The sequence below is a fragment of the Pundamilia nyererei genome, unplaced genomic scaffold (assembly GCF_000239375.1).
Source record: "Pundamilia nyererei isolate P.nyererei 1_Seehausen unplaced genomic scaffold, PunNye1.0 scaffold00070, whole genome shotgun sequence".
Lineage (NCBI taxonomy): Eukaryota > Metazoa > Chordata > Actinopteri > Cichliformes > Cichlidae > Pundamilia > Pundamilia nyererei.
The window spans coordinates 786,439-805,549 of NW_005187471.1; the positions used below are offsets into that span (position 1 = coordinate 786,439).

Consider the following 19,111-nt stretch of genomic DNA (forward strand, 5'->3'; position numbering starts at 1 on the left):
TATATATTATATCTTCAGAGACATTGAAAGTGTGTGCACCTTTTCTTGTTACAGTATGGCAAATGCGTCCCTGATCCCTGGCGATCTGCTGAGAGAAAATACAGATGAGGTTCTGCAGGATGAGCAGCTCAGCGACGTGGAGAACAACCCTGCTCCAGAGCGTCTGCCGGGCTCTCCCCTCCACCCGCACCGGAACCAGGAGACTGACGTCTGGGAGGAGCTGGATCGCAACCGTAACCGCATCAGGACAGCTGTCTGGAAGGTAAAAGCCACAGGGAATTCAAAGAAAATATAAGAAATGAACTTCACCTGCTTCTTTGGCATTTAAGTTACTTTTTAAAAAACAAAACAAAAAAACACTGTCTCCCACAGACGGCAGCGGAGGAGGAACACTGCAACAACCAGGGCAACCAAGGGCACCAGAGCCCCTATGCTGGTCCAAGCCTGGGTTCCCCTGTCAAACTGCACTCTGAGGTGGTGGCTTCAGACCGTGATGGCCCTCTGCTCAGGAAGCTCCGCAACATCCACAGCTTCGAGCTGGAGAGGAGGCTTGGCCTGGAGTCCAAGCCCAGCCCAGAGCGCTTCGTGGATGCCTGGTAAGTCTACTAAGCAACCAATACTTGTACTGCATGGTAATACTTACTTTCTTATCTAAATTCACCTTTAGGTAGACCAGAAGGTTGATTGTTTGCATTTGTCTTGTGTATGTTCAGTTCAGCAAAGCAGCAGCTAGGCACTCAACAACAGGAGAAGGAATCTGACAGAGCTGCTATCATCCCAGTAACTCAGGCTCAAACTGTAATTGCCGGGGAGCGTCCTGATAGGGTTTGGCACTATGATGAAGAGTTTCTATCCGGTGGTGGTTCTCCTAAGCCAGCTTCCCCTGGATCGTTAGAGCAGGGAGAGGGGGCAGCCAGCAGTGGGGGATTTGTGGCCCTCAATTTGAGCTCTGGGAGGCAGGACTTTGACTCAAGGGAGTGGGTAATGGTGGAGCGACCCAGTGGGTCCCCAGGAGTCAAGGCTACCACCAGCCCTTCGGAGGAGGAGGAGGAGCCAGAGGTGCTACAACCAGATGGACAGGATCCTGGATGGGAAAAGGGCAGCCAGAGCCCTAGATCGGGGAAAGCCAAACAAGAAAGCACGGCCTCTTCCAAAGGAAGTGTAAAAATGGACAAGTTGGAGCTTAGTGTGGGCCCTGCAGGGCCCTTGCCCCCAATCACTCCAACCAGCCCGGCTGAAGCTCTGGCTGAGGGAGTCCTCACACAGGTAAGCACTTTCATTTGAATACCATATCATAACATGGCATACATAATCCTGACTATAGTCAGCATTTTACAAGGTTAAAAAGCTGCACAGAGTCAGAGTTCTAGGTATAGAACGTAAATGCTAATATCATTCAACAGAGTGTCACCAGCTGCATCTTGCTGTGGTTTGAAGCTAAATGTTACTGCTTTATGTCTGCTCGCTTCTTCACTTGTGTGTATTTGTTAGAAAAAGATAGTTGTGACACAACTCAGAGCTTTTTATCAGATCACAGCATGGGAGAAAGAGGTCTTATGGCTTTGATTTACTTTAATTTGTAATCAATCTAATTATTTATTTGCAGGCATTTGGGTTAAGTGGTTGCTTTTTTCCTTTTTTGCTTCTCAAATCAAACTTTTTATTTCCAAAATATGTTTTGATTTGCTTACCTTAAACTACTTTCTTGCTACTTACCTATTCATAACATCCCAGTAGTCTATATCTTCCATTTCCATATTGCTGCTCTGTCTCTGAGCTTAACTTTGACTGATTTTAACATGTAAGAGAACAGACCTGCTATCCTGATTGTCTATCCCCTGACTTCCTCTGCAGTCCGAACTTCTATATCCAGATTGTAAACATAAACTGCCATAACAAAAACTCCCTGACTGGTCTCCATCTTTCTTCATCAGTGTATGCAAAAATTTTAGAACTTCTTTAATTGATCCCTTCATCACTTAAAGCTCTGCATCCTGCTCCCCGCTAGCGCAGCCTGCTTGTCCCACCTCACAGTACTTCCACTATACTTCCTCAGTCCCTCACAAATCTCACAACCCCTCCTCTCTCCACCTCCCACTTCTTTCCCTCCCATCTCTTAGCTCCCTACCTCTCCTCCATCTCTGCCCGAGGAGGTTGCGGTCCGGACATCCAGCCCCATCCCTCTGCGCTCTCCCAGCCCTCACACCCTCCTGACCACCTTGTCGGACCCACTGCACCAACGTCAGCTGCCAGCCCTGAGGCGCAGCCAGTCCGCCGACCAGCAGCCGCAAGAACGCCCCTCCTCTTCCTCCTCCTACCACGCCTCCCTACCTCTGCCACCAAACCCCACCCCCAGCACCTGCTCACCCAGTCGCAGGAAATTGCCAGCCATCCCTGCGGGTGCTGCCAACACCAAGTTTCCCTCAGTCATTCGCATCACCCGTGCCCAGCTTCAGCAGGTGATGAGCCCATCACAGGTCACCTGTAAAAAGAGACCTCCATTCAGCTCCCTCTACATCAGTAGCATTACACCCGCTGTCAACATTTTTGTTCTTTTTTTGTTTTCATTTAAGTTGCTGGTTTTGGCTTCTTTTCTTCATTTGGCTTGCTTATTGTGTTGCTGTCAGGCAGCTCTCTCCAGAAACCATAAGGGGCATTGTGCAGGCCAGACAGAGCATGGGTCAGATGTGTCCTTGTGTCTGGACATGTGTTCTTGTGATCTGGATAGGGTTTGTGTGTTTGTCTGATTGTGGCATGTGTGTTTGGAATGTCGAGTCATGACTACAGGTTGCATGGTCTCTTTTGTTTCAGATCGTCTTTGTCCTCTCTATCTTTCTCTTTCTCTCTCTCTCCCTGTATTTGTTCCTCACCCTCTCTTCGCTGAAGCCCCCTGCGAAGTTGCGTGAACGTTTCCTGTCCTACTTGCTGGTTTAGTACTCACAGCTTGACTGACACTGCCATAGCACTTGTGTGTTTCGGTCTGATAATGGTAGCTATGGTATTGCATGCTGTTGCCAAACTAATCACCATTTATTACCACATTTTGTAAAATTGTTCAGTGTTCACACATCTGCAACAGGCTCTTGCTGCAGATCTACAGCACAACTCGCCATGTTGTAGTCTATCAGCAACAGACCTTTGACAATTTAGAATATTACTGCCATTTTTTTAGTCTTTTCTTTTTCTTAAATAATACCTGTGTCTTTTTCTCTTCCCTCCCATGTCTCCACCTCTTCCCTCCCCACTCCAGTTGACGGCTCAGCGTCCCTCTGGGCTTTCCTCCCAGTCAGGCTCAGACAGTGCTCCACAGTGTTTCCTGCTGGAGAGGCATGGCGAAGCTGAAGCAGAAGCTCAGCAGGTTCAGGAGCGTACAGTGGACATCAGCTCCCCGCAGGACCATGTGGCCTCCCATCCAGGGTCACCAGTAGACCCCCTGGCTGAGATGCTGGTTAATGGAGACAGCCGCACCAAAGCTCAAAGCCCTGTGCCAAGCCGCACGTCTTCCCCGCGCTGCCCTCGTTCACCGTGCTCGCCTCCTCCATGCTCGGCATCTTCCCATCGCTCTCCTCGCAGCCCCTTGTTTGCCAATGGCCGTCTTTCCCCTCCTGTTAACAACCAAAGGGATTTAAGTATTGGAACTTTCCTCAAGCTTAAAGACAATGAGAATGACTCTATCCCCACTCCCTGTGTCACAGAGCCTCAGTTGAAGGGGGAAGACCCTAGAGAAGTTAACCTGACCCCAGAACAGATCACTAGCCCAGCCTCCTCCACCCCGCTGGCTGCCCCCCGTAAAGACCCTAGCCGCAGGCAAAGTCGAATCCCTGTGCTGGAGCCCTCTGCCCTCCTGGAGCTCCCTCCACCAGGATCCGCCAAGGAAAAGCTCTTACAGAAGAAAGCCAGCCACCAAGGCCAGGTCCCCTCACCCACTGCCTCGCCATCCCTCTCTGATAGGCGTGGCCCAATGGTAGCCTCCCTCACTAGAGATCCACTGTCCTCCACCTCTGACCGTTCTCAGGATGAGGACTCACTTATGGGCTCCCATTCTGACCGCCAGGGAGACGACGCTCCGTCTCTCTCCTCCTCCTCTAGCCCGCTGTCCCGCAAGAGCAGGATCCCTCGTCCCGTTCAGGCAGCTTCTTCTGCTGAGCAACTGGCTGCTCAATTCATGCCACGTCCACCTCCTGGAAAACCACCGTGTCGCCCCACAGTGGAGGGCAGGTAAGTTGTTGCCTTGCATCTTTTACTTTCATTAAGATACTATAAAGATATTTTCTCTTTTATTTATTTAATTTAATAATTTATGCCAAGAAACTTGATTTATCTCCATTTGAGCTTTGCTGTAAAATATCACTCGCTGTTTTTCATGTTTCACTCAGGCTTAGACGTTACCGCATCCGAGCTGGCAGCACCAGTGACTCAGAACTGCTGACGTGTATTGCTCAGCTAATGCATGGCTCCCGTGGCTCCCCCCTTCACCACCGCTCCTCTGCCCAGCACGGGGGCTCCAGGATGGGCATCTGCAGCCTGACGAGCTCTCCGCACCACCACCGCAGCTCGAGCGCCTCCCCCCGCAGTTCCTCCTCCCTGCAGCGCTCGGTCAGCTCCTCGCCCTCTCGCCACGAGCACCGTGGCGGCGGGGGAGGGGGCTGCTTTGGCCGCAGCCGCTCACCCCCTAGCTTCTCCGGCTCGCCGCCTCCCCGCCGCTTCTACCACCACCACCACCAGGATACATGCTGTAGTCGGCAGGCGCGCACCAGCCCGTTCCACCTGTCTAGAGGAAAAGGCTGCAGCAAAGAGAGCAAGTGCTCCAGCAAACTGAGTAGATAGACCCCACCAGGTTGAGTTGCTATAGCAGAGAAGTTGTAATAGGACAGACATCAGTCAGTGAGTCTTCCTGTATAATCAGTAAAATAGTCTGAACTTTACTCCTCTCACAGTTTGTCAGTGTTCTCTTCGCTCCTTCTGTTTTTTGCATAGGCTTTGTCATTCAGTATGTGTCCAGCTTTTAAATACCACCCCAGTGATTGTAGTTTTGCACTAAGGCTGCCGGACTCTTGGAAAACATATTTTAAAAAAGACTTTTATTAATCTTTGTGGCACAAGCCGGGATATCCAGAAATTTTAGTCCAACCCCCAAAAATGCTGCCTTTCCCAAAACTCTGAGGACATTAAATACTTGTTCACAAGCTGAATGACGATGCATGACTAGCAGACTGAACTTGAATTGGTGGAGTGCGTCCTTTATGATAATTTACCAAACAGGCAATGTTGTGTCAGGGTCTTCTTTTCATTTTTACAATCAATGCTGTAGTTTAAACCGTTCATGCAGCGCTGTAACACATAAATCAGAAGTTAGTTGGACCAGTGGGCACATATATAAAAGTCTCCGGATTATTGAACTTTGATTTGTCCTGCACCGCAATATATTAGAACTTATTTATCCCCAGCACTAATGCATTTGAATCATACTGATGGGATTTGCGACTTTAATTATTGGCCGGAGGGCCTAACTCAGATCAGGCAGGGTATAACGTTTTCTTTCTGCTAAATGTGAATGCATAATAGGCAGAATTTGTGTATTTATTGAGATATTTATTTTGATGCTTAGCAATGCTTACGACTCCTATCCTCTCGCGTGCGATCGTTAAAGTGTGGTTTTTGTGTCACGTGCATTCGTTTTTAAAATGAGGGGATCGCTCAAAGCGACCCTTTATACAATCAGTCATGTAAAGCATGTGAGGACTCACACCTTTTTGTGCCTACTGTGTTGCTGAGAGGGAATCTGAAATGTCACACTGGAATGAAGGAATTAGAGGTTAGACTTGTGATGTTTTAGTAGCAGTAGTAAGTTTAAACGACTCAAGGTGCACTGATGTTCGTCGTAGCGCGTGCCTTGGCACTTCGGGCAGCTTGAAGATTCACTTTGGTGTGTTTGTAATTAGCGGAGGAAGATAAAAACAACAAAAAAAACCAAGAGCCAAAAAACAGACTTGTGCCAGCGGTTATAAGACAACCCTTTTCATTCATTTATGTAGAAAAGGTAGCAACACAAATGTTTGTTAATCAAACATAATTTGAGCAGCAGTTTACTTAAGGACAAAGTAGCTATTATTTGTAACAGGAAATATTAGCTGTCCTGTCTACATACCAGGCCAGTGTTTGAGATAAAACTCTGAACAAATGTGAATTTCAGACCTCAAAAAAAAAGAATTTTGTCAAATGTTATTGAAAACGGAGGCCATATGTACATATTTCTCACACCAAAACGATGCTCCATGCCTCCACGTGCGAGAATGTTTTATTTCCGTTCCCGTTTCTCCCGCACCGGAGAATGTCTTTTATATAACAACATACAGTATACGTTCTGTGCACAAGGTAAAGAAGCCAGAGTGTTGTTTGTGTTCAGTTTTTAGTCAGGATTCCTCACTGAAGCTCTCCTCCACAACCTATTCCCACTCCTCTGCTTGTAAGATACTGTAAAATAACTTCAGCTTCCTTCCAGTGCTTCTCTTTGCATGCTCAACAGAGAAAACCCCCCAAATCGACTACTGAGTAAAAAGCCGCATAACACTCATCATTATATAGCATTTACCACATTGGCCATTTCCTGTTAGGTGAATCTCTAAATCTTCTCTGGCTCATATTAAAAACTTGCTTTCTTACCTGATGTTAGTTTTCTGCACCAACCTGGGATGATTCTATCATTGCATATAATTGTAGTGACATGCAAAAATAAAAGGAGAACAGACTTTCCTGCATTTTACAGTCTTGCATTGTACTCACGAGCTGAAGCCTGATGGTAGTCACAGTCACAAACCACATCGCCAAATATTTTGATATACTTTGCAGTTTGAGTTGAGATGAGAGCGTCTTATTTCTGTCGATATTAAACAATGCTGTTTCGTCTGACTCATGTAGATTTCGCAGGTACCTACGCTAGCCTCACAGAGCAGCTATGATGACTCATCCTGAAGGCAGACATCGTTCAGTCAGTCAGCCGCCTTAATGTCTCTTCTCTGCCCCTCTGTGCATAGCGAGGGATGACTGAGCCTTGTCTGTGTTGGAGATCATTCCAGTATTAGGCCAAGCCAAGCCTTTCTCTCTCTCTCTCTCTCTTATCTCTCGGTCTATAAATGGCATGTGCTACCATGCAAACCCTCGCCACTGAAATCAGTGCTGAAAGACTTCTGTGTCAGAGCCGGAGCGCTCCACTGTGAGAATGTGTGGACCATTTACTGATCGACTGGTTGAAATTGGAGAATTTCAGGGTGCCGTATTCAAGGTGTGTTTGCAGTGTGATAGCTGTATGCTTTCAAATGGCTGTGCAATTTATACGTCGCCAGCGAGCAGTCTTTGAATTCCCCCTCTTTCAAGGCTTCGAAGTTCAGAACGCTGTTGTGCAGACTTTTAATATATACCTGTAAAATATTGAAAGTAGTATTTAAATAATATCATTATCGTACAAATATGACATATATCCTAACGGGCTTCAATGAAAGGGAAGGACAGACACTAAACAGTGTGCTGCTGATTTTAAAAGATAATCAGATTTCTTATCATGGGTTTTAATATTATTATCTCACAAGTGGTGTGTAGTCGTAAGGTTAGTGTTACCTTCCAGATGAGATTTTTCTTTGTCACTTTTAAAAGTGGCTCGCTATTAGAAAGTGTCATATTTATAGTAGCTTGTTGGGGTTTTTTTGTGGTTACACAAAGCCACAGACCAACAGAATAAAGCCAGCTGTTTTGTTTTATTTTGAAAGGTGAGATGGAAACTAATAAAAGCTTTGGTGTGCACTTGTACACTTCTCATGTCATGATATTGAATTGCTTATAAATACTTGACAGAAATTATTTATTGTGACTTTTGCTAATTTGCCCATCTGTCATTTTCACTTGAGTTGTTGGGATTTTTTCAGTGGTTGATATTTTTGTGTTGTAATGTATGTCGTTGTTTTGAAATGTAACTGTACAGTCTCAAGGAAAGAATGTAACAAGCGGGAGTTTTGCATTGTATATACCTGTAATTATTTATGTTAATTCTATTATTTGTATCATATCAATGCCTTGTACAGTGTTTTGTTTCTTTTTGTTTTCAAATTATTTTGTATTTTATTTTTATAAACTGGTTACAAATAAAATACTCATTCCGCATGCAGAAAGAATTTTGTGACAGATTCCTGTTTATAATCCTGAAATGTTGGACACTGAGCAAGGATACGCATATTAAAATTGCTAATTTATAAAGTGCTTCTTTTTAATTGAAATAAAACCACTGGGCATTCAAGCTGTTGTTTTTTTGAAAAAGACAAAAAAAAAAAAGCATCCAACAAAACATAAAAAGTAACTGAGTTGATAACATTTTACTTGCTTGTGCTTTTAAGGTTACATTTAAAATTAAAAACAAGTAAAAAGGATTTATTCATTGTTTTGTTTTTCTAAATGTAAATGTTAGTCCCAAAATTAAATAAAATATATCACAATTTTTGAAGATTGCATTCAAAGTCAGCAATGCTGTGTGTATCTTAATACAATATGATTTAGACTCAATCATTAAATAAATAAATAAATAAATAAATAGCTATAGACACCCCTATAGGAACATAAAAAATACACTACCAGTCAAAGGTTTGGACACATTCTCAATGTTTTTTCTTTATTCTCACGACTGTTTACATTGTAGATTCTCACTGAAGCCATCGAAACTGTTAATGAACACACAAGCAATTATGTAATAAACAAAAAAGTGTGAAATAGCTCAAAACATTTTTATATGTTTCGTCATGATTCTTCAAAACAGCCACCCTTTGCTTTGATTACTGCTTTGCACACTCTTGGCATTCTCTCGATGAGCTTCATGAGGTAGTCACTTGAAATGTTCCCAGAGATGCTGAGCACTTGTTGGCCCTTTTGGCTTCATTCTGCGGTCCATCTCATCCCAAACCATCTCGCCTGGGTTTAAGTCAGGTGACTGTGGAGGCCATGCCATCTGGTGCAGCACTCCATCACTCTCCTTGTTGGTCAAATGGGCTATTTGACCTTGAGGTTTGTTTGGGGTCATTGTCCTGTTGAAAAATAAATAATAGTCCAACTAAAAGCAAATAGGATGGGATGGGATGACATGTCGCTTCAGGATGCTGTGGCAGCCATGCTGGTCCAGTGTTCCTTCAGTTTTGAATAAATCCCCAAAAGTGTCATCAGCAAAGCACCCCCACACCATCACACCTCCTCCTCCATGCTTCACGGTGTGAACCAGTTGTCAAATAAGGGCTGTCAGCTGTGTACCAACCTGACTTCTGCACAATACAACTGATGGTCCCAACCCCATTAAGAAGGCAAGAAATTCCACAAATGAACCCTGTCAAGGCACACCTGTGAAGTGAAAACCATTTCAGGTGGCTATATCATGAAGCTCATTGAGAGAAGGTGGTCAACAAAGCAAGTGGTGGCAACTTTGAGGAATCTAAAATATAAAACATATTTAGAGTTTTTAGCATTTTTGTTTTGCTACATAATTCCATATATCTTGCTTCATATATTTGATGTCTTCAGTGTGTATATACAATGTAGAAAGTAGTAAAAATAAAGAAAAATGAGAAGGTGTGTCCAGAATTTTGACTGGTAGTGTAGGTGTAGCGATTCATTGTAAGTTGCAAACATATGTAGAAATACAGTATGTGAGGCAAAAATACACTTCATGTGAGCACCATTATTTTCAACACACCCCGAGGTTTTCTTTTAATTTTTTTAAGTTGTAAAGTAGTGTTAAGGAATAGTTATTCAGGCTATTTGAAGAGTATTTAAAGCTCTTCTTTGAATGCTGGCTGCCCTTTCTTTTGTTTTCTGTCAACATGATCCCACATTTTTTTCGGTAATGCTGAGGTCCAGGCGATGCCAGTCCGCGACTGATAGTGTTTCATTGTATGTTTTTACTGCACAGGCAGTGTTATCGGGATCATTGTCATGCTGAAAAGCGAAGACGTTGATCAATCAGATGTTTTCCAAAAGGAAGTGCATGATAGGACATGACTTTAGGATACTTTTTAGGATACTTTTCAAAAACTTCCAATTTCCTCAGGTTATTTTAAGGCAACACAGCACACCATGCTATGATTTTCAGAAAGCCCAGAAAACTATTACGCAACACCACTTTAAAAGGTTTTAAAAGGTTTTTGAGAAAGTCTCCCTCCTTGTAAGCGAAATATTTAAAAAATGAGTGGTGACTCGAGGTTATTTTTTTTTTGCAAAGGACTGTATTTAGGTTGTTATTATTAGTGGGTGGATGACATGTGAAAGCAGGCCCTTTTAACGGCCCTTGAATGACTCTTGAAGGCTCAGATGACAAACACACGTAGTTGGCACACGTAATTTGCAACACGCATGCGTACAGGCTAACCCCGCCCCCTTTCCTCTCAGTTCTTCAGCCGCGCAGCGCTTGGCAAGAATGGCGGCTCTTTTGGAATCGCTTCTATCACAGAAAGTGGATATTATTAAGGTGGTGGAGTGGCTAAAGAGTGCAGGGGTAGGTCTGAAACGGGTAATACTATCACGAGAGGAGCATTTATCTGCGTTTTATCTCCGCTTACTTTGTTCTGTGTGATGACACAGCTCGTAACTAATTGTAAACAAAACTTTTAGCTGCTGTGCTAGCGAGCCACGTTAGCTGTAGATCAGGTCGACTACAGACAAGATGGTAGCTGTCAGCTTCCCTTTTTTCAGAAGAAATGTTTTCAGTAAAACCTGTCATAATTTACCACAGTTACTTAATAATTTTACTATTATTTTCATTCTCTTAAGACAGATGTGGGGTTTTGCCATAAATTAGCCAGCACGTTGTTAGCTAGGTTAGATAATAATTTTCTTAGGAGATTTAACTGTATCTATCCAGAAGATTTAATTGCGTGGATATCTACTATCTTGGGATGCATCTAGGATTTAATCGCGCTGATGATCTGAGTTATTTCATGGTTGATAGATGGTTGGTGCGCTTGTCTCGATCCAATTTTCCAACACTTAAAGTCTCTTTCTTCAACAGGACGAGGACAAGCTGTCGATTAGTGAGCTCGGGCTGACAGTTCACAAAGAGGAGTTCGTCCCTTTTCTTTTAAATTTTCTGAGAGAGCAGAGCAGTCAAGCACTCACCCATGGCCCCGCCACCCCAGCTAAGACTCCCAGCCGCCCTAGGCCTGCTGCACAGACCCAAGTTTTCTCGGAAAAGAGGGGCTGCAAGTCTGCCAGTGGTGGAAATGGTACTCGGGCTGCGAGCCGCGTCCAGCTGTTTTCTCCTTCATTTGTGTCACCTGGACCTGAAGGATCTCACTGTCTGAGCGGGGTCACTGCCTTCAGCAGCCCCTCCTCTTCTACAACATGGAGCCCTGCTTCCAGGCCTTCAGGATCTGAGCGGCGTGGTGGGCAAAGGATCATGCTTGGGGACTACATGGTTTCTCCTCCTGACTTTCAGCACAGCCCTAGCTTCCAGTCCCAGAAAAGCCGCAAGAAGAGTGGTGGCAACATGTCATTGGGGGGGCGAGGACGTGGAGGGCATTATATTGATGAGACTGGGGGGAGGAGATCAGTAAGAGGAGGAGAAGGGTATGGTAGGATAATTGAGCAGGTTTCACCTCCATCTGTAGGTCAGCTCAATTTCAACAACTTGGAGGAGTTCCCTCCTGTTGGCTCCTCACCCATTTCTCCTGCGTGAGTCTGCACAAGTCTAACAGAAGTAGAGTCGTAAATATAGATTTGAACATGTAATTTTCAAACAATCTGACCACTTCTGTTATTCCTCAGGGCATCTAAGCCAACTAGAAGAATAAACCCGACACCAGTAAGTGCAGAGCGGCCACGCTCTAAACCAAAGACCTGCTTCACTTCCACCCCGTTCAGTAAACCATCCAGCCCCCTGTCAGGAGTAGTGCCACTCGAGGGGTCGATGACAGGGGGCAGTTCTCTGAGTCTGCAGGAAGAAAGGGAATTGCTTAAAAAGGAAAAGTAAGTGCACTTTTCCTCGATTTGGTCAGACAGATTTGAGTGCATTGTGGGGAAAATGTGTTTAGTTTTTGGATTGGCCAGTAATCCATGTCTGCTAGTGGGTGCCATATTACTTACAGATGGGTAATATTTTGCTGTGTTTTACAGGGAATGATGGAAGTGTAATCCATATTTTGTTGGTAATCGTCTGTACACTCTGGATTAGAGTAAAATTCCCCTTCAGGTTCTTATATGTATAACAGTCTCAGCTGTTTTTGCACCAGCTGAAGTATCTTTTTTTCCACATCTCAGTTTATCTTTGTAGTTTTATAATCAGGAATTTCTTGTTTTTAGGACAAAGCGTGCCCAGCAGGTCGGCTCTCCTCAGCCGTCTTCTTTGGAACCATGCACCCCTACCAAGACAGTGCTTAAAACAGGATCTAAAGTTACACCAGAACAACAGACAACTTGTCCTGAACCATCCAAAGTCACTTTCTCCTTGGAACTGGATCTTTTGGTTGAGCTGTATAGTACCTGCATCTCTGGTAAATGACCACAAGGTGGTGATCATTATCTAAAAACAATTACATGAGGATAAAATGAACTTGTACAAACAATTTTGCTAGATGAAGAACAGCTATTAGTAAATGCCTGTCAACAGGTTTCTGTTAAGTAATTAAAGAGTAATTAATAATGAAAGAAATTTAAAAAAGACTAAACACATTTAAATTAGTTAAAAAATTTTTTTATGTGTTTTCAGAAAACCTCGTACCAAACATTTTCCTGGAGCTCTTCTTTGTGATGCAGTTACTAACGTCTCGGTCCCCTCACACTCATGACGATGAACAGGAAAGTTTGTGTGCAGCTCATTCACACTCAGGTGTGCAGTCACGGAATATTACAAATACTAGGATTGCATATTTGCGTGTGTGTGTGTGTGTTGAAGGTCCCGATCTGTTTCAAATTTTCAGATATTCTCGAAAGATGTTATTTAAGACCAGTACACAATTGTGTGTATTTTGCAGTGAAGGTCCTGGAGAATCAGTTTCAGTGAGTGTCTTTTGTTTTCTCCACTTAACCGACTCCTCAACATTCTTAACTTTTTGACTCGTAACCATGTCTTCTTGTAATTTATCAGGTTGGTAGCTCATTTGGACAAGTGCACATTGCGACTGCTGGCAGAGAATGAACGGGTGGCATCTTTCTCTCCACATCTCAGGGACTTACTCACTCAGGCCCAAGATAAAAGCACGGCCAAGGTAACAGAGTTGTATTGTACAGCTGATGAAGTAAATGCAAACATTTATTGTGTTTTTAAATCTTTCCCAGTGCTGTATGCTATGTTATTAACATTACTACCAACCTATGTTGTTAATCCAGATTCTTATTTTGACCCATCTTCACTTAAAAAAAATAAAATGAATGTATTTCAGCTCTCTCCTTCAGTGTCCACTTTCATCCACTCGGTCCCTTTCCAACCTGATACTGACAACCGGTCCAACTTTAGCAGTGACAAGGCTTTCCACATCTTCAAAAAACAGAGGTACATTTCTGCTTTTGTCCATTTTATAGAGGTGAACTGCTTTAAATTGCAAACGCAATGTTGTTTGTCGATCGACACAGTGTGAAATATTATAGTTGGATAATTTGTAGATTTAATTGTGAGATGAGAAACTTTTCTTGATTGTTTGGTGAATTAAGGATTCAACTGTTGAAATAAGTTGAATAAAACCACTGAATTAATTTTATTAATGATCAAGTATATTTTTTCCATTCATCAATTATCTTAATCACCTGATTCTTTTGTTCTTCTCACAGAGATATTTTTTATGAGGTGCTGAGAGAGTGGGAGGACTTTCACAAGGAACCCGGGTGGAATTTTGACACTGCACTTGGAAATAGGATCAGGTAAGTCCAGTTAGTTACAGCAGTGTTTTATTTATTTATTTATTTCTCCCCCTCATGGTCAGGAATTGGGTGAAATTAAGGATTTCAATGTAATAAAGGATCTTTTTCTGTCTTTACTTCAGAGGAATGATGAGTCAGATGACTTCTGCAGGAAATCATTCTCATTTTGCGCGTCTGTTCCTGAAGCAGCTTATTCAGGTAAATCATACATTTTAACAAAAGCTATCTATCTCATTGCAGAAGTTGCCACCACGTGACATTCTTCTTACTTGGCCCAATAAGGTCTCAAATTGACCTTTTTTTTTTTTTTTTTCTTTCCTTTTTTTTTCTCCTTTAGATGTGTAAAGGTCCCCGAGTGAACAGCACTTCTGGAGATGCTCCTGATGCTGACTTGTTAGGCATGTTGGGAGCTGAGGGTCTGGGGCGCCTGAAGCGTCTTGAAGAGCGTCTCATTCAGCCTCACGGAGTTGTTGGCCCGTGCTCACCTCCATCTTTTCCTGGTTACCAAGAGTTCTTCAGGGACTTCCTGCAGGCTGCTAGCTGGTGAGACAACAACATTTAAGTAAAAAGATAACAGCATAATAAATATTAAATTTCATATAAATTTCCTGTGTTCTTACTAGTTAAACTTTTTTCTTAAATTTTTTTTAATGGACTATGTTGTTATAATCTGTTTTGTATATTGTGCACTAGCTGCCAGCTGAACCAGCACCTGCAGGATAGCTTGTGCCAGCAGCTACTCCAGCTGGACGAGGTGTCCATCCTGAGCCCTCCTGCTTCCATCTGTGAGCGGGACAAAGAGGAGGAGGAGGAAGATGGAGACATGGAGCAGCAGGTATTTTGTTATCTGCATCTGCAGCTCTTGTGGGTGTTTTGTTAAAATGCTTTACAGCTGTATTTTCCTTTTTTATTTGAAGCAATGTATTTTAACCTGGGTACCTGGAGAGCTCATCTTCTTAAACCTGTCCACTCTAAGAAGATGAGCTCTTATGCTGTTTATTATTTCATCCTTTTTAGGACGAGAAGCAGCGGTTCTCCTCTGTGTTGCTCCTAGCTCGTCTTCTAGCAAAGTTTCTGGGATTCATTTCCTTTCTGCCTTACCAAACATCCGAGAAGCCGTCCAGAGAAATACAGGATACTGCTATAGCCCTGCGCAGCAAGGTGACGAAACAAATACTTATTGCACCAAATGTTCAGGCCTGTTTTTAAATGGTGTATGTAAAAGTCAGAAGTAGTTTCAGTTCCTTTTATTTTCTTCCTGTACCGGTACATCTGCAGTACAGATATAAATGTATATTTGATGCCATGCTACTTTTTTTTTTTTTTCTTTCCCTCTTGGTCCCACAGAGTGTTCCAGTGCTAGATGTGTGTGCTGTGTTGAGAAACAGTATAAGGAGAAGGCACACCATCCTCACTGTTCCCTGGCTGGTGGAGTTCCTCTCCATGCTAGACTTTATCGGCCCTCGGCTGCTCTGCTACAGGACCACATTGGGCACACTGCTTCTCCTATATAGGTTTGTCTTCATATGCATGCATGTAAACTAGTTATGACAGTACAGGTAAATGGTATGTGTATATAGTAAAATAAAAAGTCTCCTGTTTGCTTGCAGGAAACTGGTTCTTGATCGATGTGAAGAAATGTGTTACCTAAATAAGCTACTGATGGTGTCAGTATTAGGCTGGCTCTTTCAGGTGAGTTACAATGTGTAGGCAAGATTTGTTTTTTATGTAATGGTTCATACAGTGAGCAGCAGACTCACCAATCATGACTCAAAGATCTATTTAACACTTTTATGATGCCTGAGAATAATATTTATTTATACGTAATGCTAACATGTAGTTGAACTTGTGTTTAACTTGTGTAGATTCCAGTGATTCCAGAGGATATTTTCTTCACTAGTGAGTTTACTGAGGTTGCCAAGGTGGAAGAAAGCGACATAAATGTGGCAGGGCTTGTAAGTGACAAACTTTAATAGGTGTTTGTCCATAAAACGACTTGTTTTTATATGCTTGTTAATTTTTTTTTTTAGGACTGTATTCCTCTGGTGGATCAGCAGCTTCTTTATACTTGTTGTCCATTTCTTGGTGAGTAGAAATGTGGAATGCTGAATGTAAATCTTATGTTTAAATTGGGTTTAAGGGCACTGTATTCTTATCTTAATTTATAGTGGCTGTTTATTTCTGCATGCCTTAATTTAGATGGTTTAATAGCCATATTAACATTGGAGTCTTTACCTTCCCCTTTATTACTGAGATTCATGGGAACAAGGAGTCACAAGTTTGGTACAACCAGCCAGCTGATTCGCACATTCATCTACACGTGTATGTTTATCTGTGAGGTTTTGATCTTTTTTTTTTCTTTTTTTTTTTCTGTTCAGTGTGTGTTTTTTACTGGTAGTAGCATTAAAAAAATAATACTAATAAAATGGATTGTCTCACAAAGTATTTGAATTGCAAGAAAGAGTGTCTGTCGCTGGCTGTTACAATTACAGTAAAAATTATTACAGTGAATTACTTTGTATGTTATCAGTCACTTTCTTGGCTTTTTATTGAGTTTCTCTTGGGCTGGTTATGAGCTTTTTCCATAACAAAACTGCTTTGTCATTTCATCTGTAGGTTCGAGGCTGGTCCACACGTTATTTTTGTGTCTTTTAATTTGCATATGGGGAGCTGGGTTGTTGGACTAGCGTGTCCTTTTCTTTTGGTTAAAGTGAAGCTCTGTCTTGAGGATGGTAATTTCTTTTTTTTTTTTTTGTTGTACAGGTGTGATTATTCTTAACCATAGACACATTAAATTTAAAGTCTTGCATCTACAGGACTCAATCTTTGCAGGATTTTTTTGCCCTTTGATTGGATGCAGAGTAGCGAGTGCAAGAATGGCACAGTTCTTATAGGTTGTTTGGCCTTTTGTTTAGTCATTGGTGGACTCGAGTTTCATTAAGAAGTTTGAAAAATAAACCGTCCTTTAATCAGAAACTGCACAGCTTTGTTCACGTTTGCTCAACACGTTCACCACAGATGAGCCAAGGGACAGCAACACGCGCTTTCTTTAGATAAATCCATCTTGTTTTTATTCATTCAGGTGAATTTCGTAAGCTTTTGGCTGCCTTTGTGTCCGGAAGCACAGCCAAGAGCGGAGGAATTATCCGCAAGATTACTCCCACGTCTGCTGAGCTCAAGGACACGCCAGCAGCTCACAGGTCACAGCAGAAACTGCAGGTGAATAACCAAGCGGCACAGCAAACAGGACTTTAAATGCAATAATTCCTGTGTGTGGGGTATTTAAATCTGTTGCTTGAATATGACAGGTGGACCTCGAGCAAGCCTTCTTTCACAACCAGCCTCCATCGTTACGTCGCACTGTGGAATTTGTAGCTGAGAGGGTTGGATCCAATGCTGTCAAGCATATGAAGTGAGTATTGTGGAGCTTTCAGAGTAAGCTGGTTTTTAAGCCACTAGATTGCAAATTAACTGCAGCTTTCACATCCCTTTGTTTTTATTTAACCTGCCTTCCATTAGATTATCCTTTTCCAATTGAAAGTGACTCTGAGAATAGTTTGTAATCAGCCTGCAGCTTTGGTTGGTTGCTTACCTAGGAGGCTAGAGACTGTCCAACAGCTTGTTTTACAGCACTTCAGTGGCAACTGCTGTAAATTTACCACTCTGTGTTTAAATGTTATATAGATATCTGCTCAAGACTTACTAAGAGCATCGTTGTTATTTTATTTTAAATGTAATTTTTGTACAGTTGTGTTATTCGTTTTGGGCTTCCCGCAGGGCTACCTTAGTAAATGAGTTGGTGGGACGAGGAGAAAAGATGCTGAGAGACGGACTGGGGTCGCCAAACTCAAATCCATCAAAACTGAATGACTCCATTTGTGCTCAATTGTGTGATGCGGGATTGGAGGCTTTGGCAAGAGCCACCAGGTACGACAGCTTATTTTACAAGCGCCCAGCCGTTTTCTTGTTACGTGAATAGATTTGATTGGGAATTATTACAAGGTGCCACTTTCAGTTAAGAAAACACCCTCTTGCTTGCAGATTTTGCTGTGAGAAGAGCCCTGAAGCCATACGAATATTGCTCCCTCATGAGACTTCGCCTACTGTAAGTCCAAGAATACATATTTGGTTTAAGAAAAAAAAAGGAAGCAGAACATAAATACAACAAACTACAGCAATATAGAGTTTTAGCTAATAAAAGAACTTTCTGAGAAACCTTTGTGGATGAGTTTGGAATTGGATATTTACACTCGAATTTCTACGCAGGTACTCGCCACTTCGGAAAACATCACCAAACGTCTTGCAACAGAAAAAGCCTGCAGCTGGCTTTCGGCTAACATTACAGGTAATTAGTTAAAGGGATAGATCACCCAGAAACTTAAATATAGAGCTGTTTCAGATGTGCATTTTCTGCATGTCTGCAGAAGAAGATTATAATTTTTATTTATCTATTTATTGGAAGGAGATCCAATGACCGGTTGTTCATTTTATTTACTTTCAAAAATCTTAGCTTATACTTCAACAGACACAGACAAAATGTAATGTCATATTTATTCTAGAGAGGCATCTACGGATGGGTATTGATAAGATTTTAACGATTCCGATTCCATTTTCGATTCTGTTTAACAATTCGATTCTTTATCGATTCTCTTAGCGTTCTCCTTTTAGCTTAGAACTTCTCTTTGAACAAGATAGAAATTTAGGAGTAACATGGCCTTACAAACCCAACAGTGAGATCTTAAGAGATCCACAGCCTACGGCTCTTCAATGGGGTGTCACAGGGTCCCCAGGAAAAAAAATTGTAAATGTAAAATAATAAAATAAATATTCTTCAGTAGCAATTACACAAGAATATCCAGTAATGTCCCTGCCTACAATTAAATATAATATAATCCAGAGAACATTTTGTCTTCTCTGAGCCAAAGCTAATTTAAAATGCACTGAGGCAAAGTGGAAAACTGTTGTGTGGTCAGATGGATTAAAATTGCAATGAGGAGAAGAGAGGGAGCATCCAGTTTGTCATTAGTGCTCAGTTCCAAAGGCTGGATCTCTGTTGGTTATGGGGGTGCATTAGTGTCCATGGATTTTGCAGCTTGCACAGCTGGAAAGGCACCATCAGTGCTGAAAAGTACATACAGGTACATCAGTCCCAGGTAGGAGATGGGGTTGATGAACTGTTTTTAAAATATGATGCACAGTGATTACGTGGCCCTATCCAAACTTTTTTTGGAGA

The 19,111-nt window shown here is 42.4% G+C and overlaps 2 protein-coding genes across 6 annotated transcripts in view; both read left to right on the forward strand.

Moving 5' to 3' along the window:
- Positions 1 to 8,287, forward strand: part of ttbk2a (tau tubulin kinase 2a) — a 19,400-nt gene extending 11,113 nt beyond the window's left edge. For 4 of the 5 annotated variants that reach the window (XM_005736574.1, XM_005736576.1, XM_005736575.1 and 1 more), the window contains 6 exons: positions 55 to 262; positions 373 to 596; positions 714 to 1,266; positions 2,121 to 2,459; positions 3,251 to 4,218; positions 4,377 to 8,287. In XM_005736574.1, coding sequence (XP_005736631.1) covers positions 55 to 262; positions 373 to 596; positions 714 to 1,266; positions 2,121 to 2,459; positions 3,251 to 4,218; positions 4,377 to 4,827 — 2,743 coding nt within the window. In that variant the 3' untranslated portion in view covers positions 4,828 to 8,287. The remainder of the gene's footprint in view (positions 1 to 54; positions 263 to 372; positions 597 to 713; positions 1,267 to 2,120; positions 2,460 to 3,250; positions 4,219 to 4,376) is intronic. The other variant, XM_005736577.1, reaches the window with a different exon arrangement.
- Positions 8,288 to 10,358: 2,071 nt separating this feature from the next.
- Positions 10,359 to 19,111, forward strand: part of cdan1 (codanin 1) — a 13,289-nt gene continuing 4,536 nt past the window's right edge. Inside the window, exons 1-22 of the mRNA XM_005736578.1 lie at positions 10,359 to 10,522; positions 11,036 to 11,697; positions 11,791 to 11,991; positions 12,325 to 12,515; positions 12,731 to 12,850; positions 12,942 to 13,020; positions 13,109 to 13,229; positions 13,404 to 13,513; positions 13,789 to 13,878; positions 14,001 to 14,076; positions 14,216 to 14,421; positions 14,572 to 14,713; positions 14,896 to 15,039; positions 15,226 to 15,392; positions 15,489 to 15,570; positions 15,744 to 15,833; positions 15,909 to 15,963; positions 16,961 to 17,097; positions 17,187 to 17,290; positions 17,656 to 17,805; positions 17,920 to 17,983; positions 18,145 to 18,223. Of these exons, the coding sequence (XP_005736635.1) occupies positions 10,445 to 10,522; positions 11,036 to 11,697; positions 11,791 to 11,991; positions 12,325 to 12,515; positions 12,731 to 12,850; positions 12,942 to 13,020; positions 13,109 to 13,229; positions 13,404 to 13,513; positions 13,789 to 13,878; positions 14,001 to 14,076; positions 14,216 to 14,421; positions 14,572 to 14,713; positions 14,896 to 15,039; positions 15,226 to 15,392; positions 15,489 to 15,570; positions 15,744 to 15,833; positions 15,909 to 15,963; positions 16,961 to 17,097; positions 17,187 to 17,290; positions 17,656 to 17,805; positions 17,920 to 17,983; positions 18,145 to 18,223 (3,148 nt within the window). The 5' untranslated portion in view covers positions 10,359 to 10,444. The remainder of the gene's footprint in view (positions 10,523 to 11,035; positions 11,698 to 11,790; positions 11,992 to 12,324; positions 12,516 to 12,730; positions 12,851 to 12,941; positions 13,021 to 13,108; positions 13,230 to 13,403; positions 13,514 to 13,788; positions 13,879 to 14,000; positions 14,077 to 14,215; positions 14,422 to 14,571; positions 14,714 to 14,895; positions 15,040 to 15,225; positions 15,393 to 15,488; positions 15,571 to 15,743; positions 15,834 to 15,908; positions 15,964 to 16,960; positions 17,098 to 17,186; positions 17,291 to 17,655; positions 17,806 to 17,919; positions 17,984 to 18,144; positions 18,224 to 19,111) is intronic.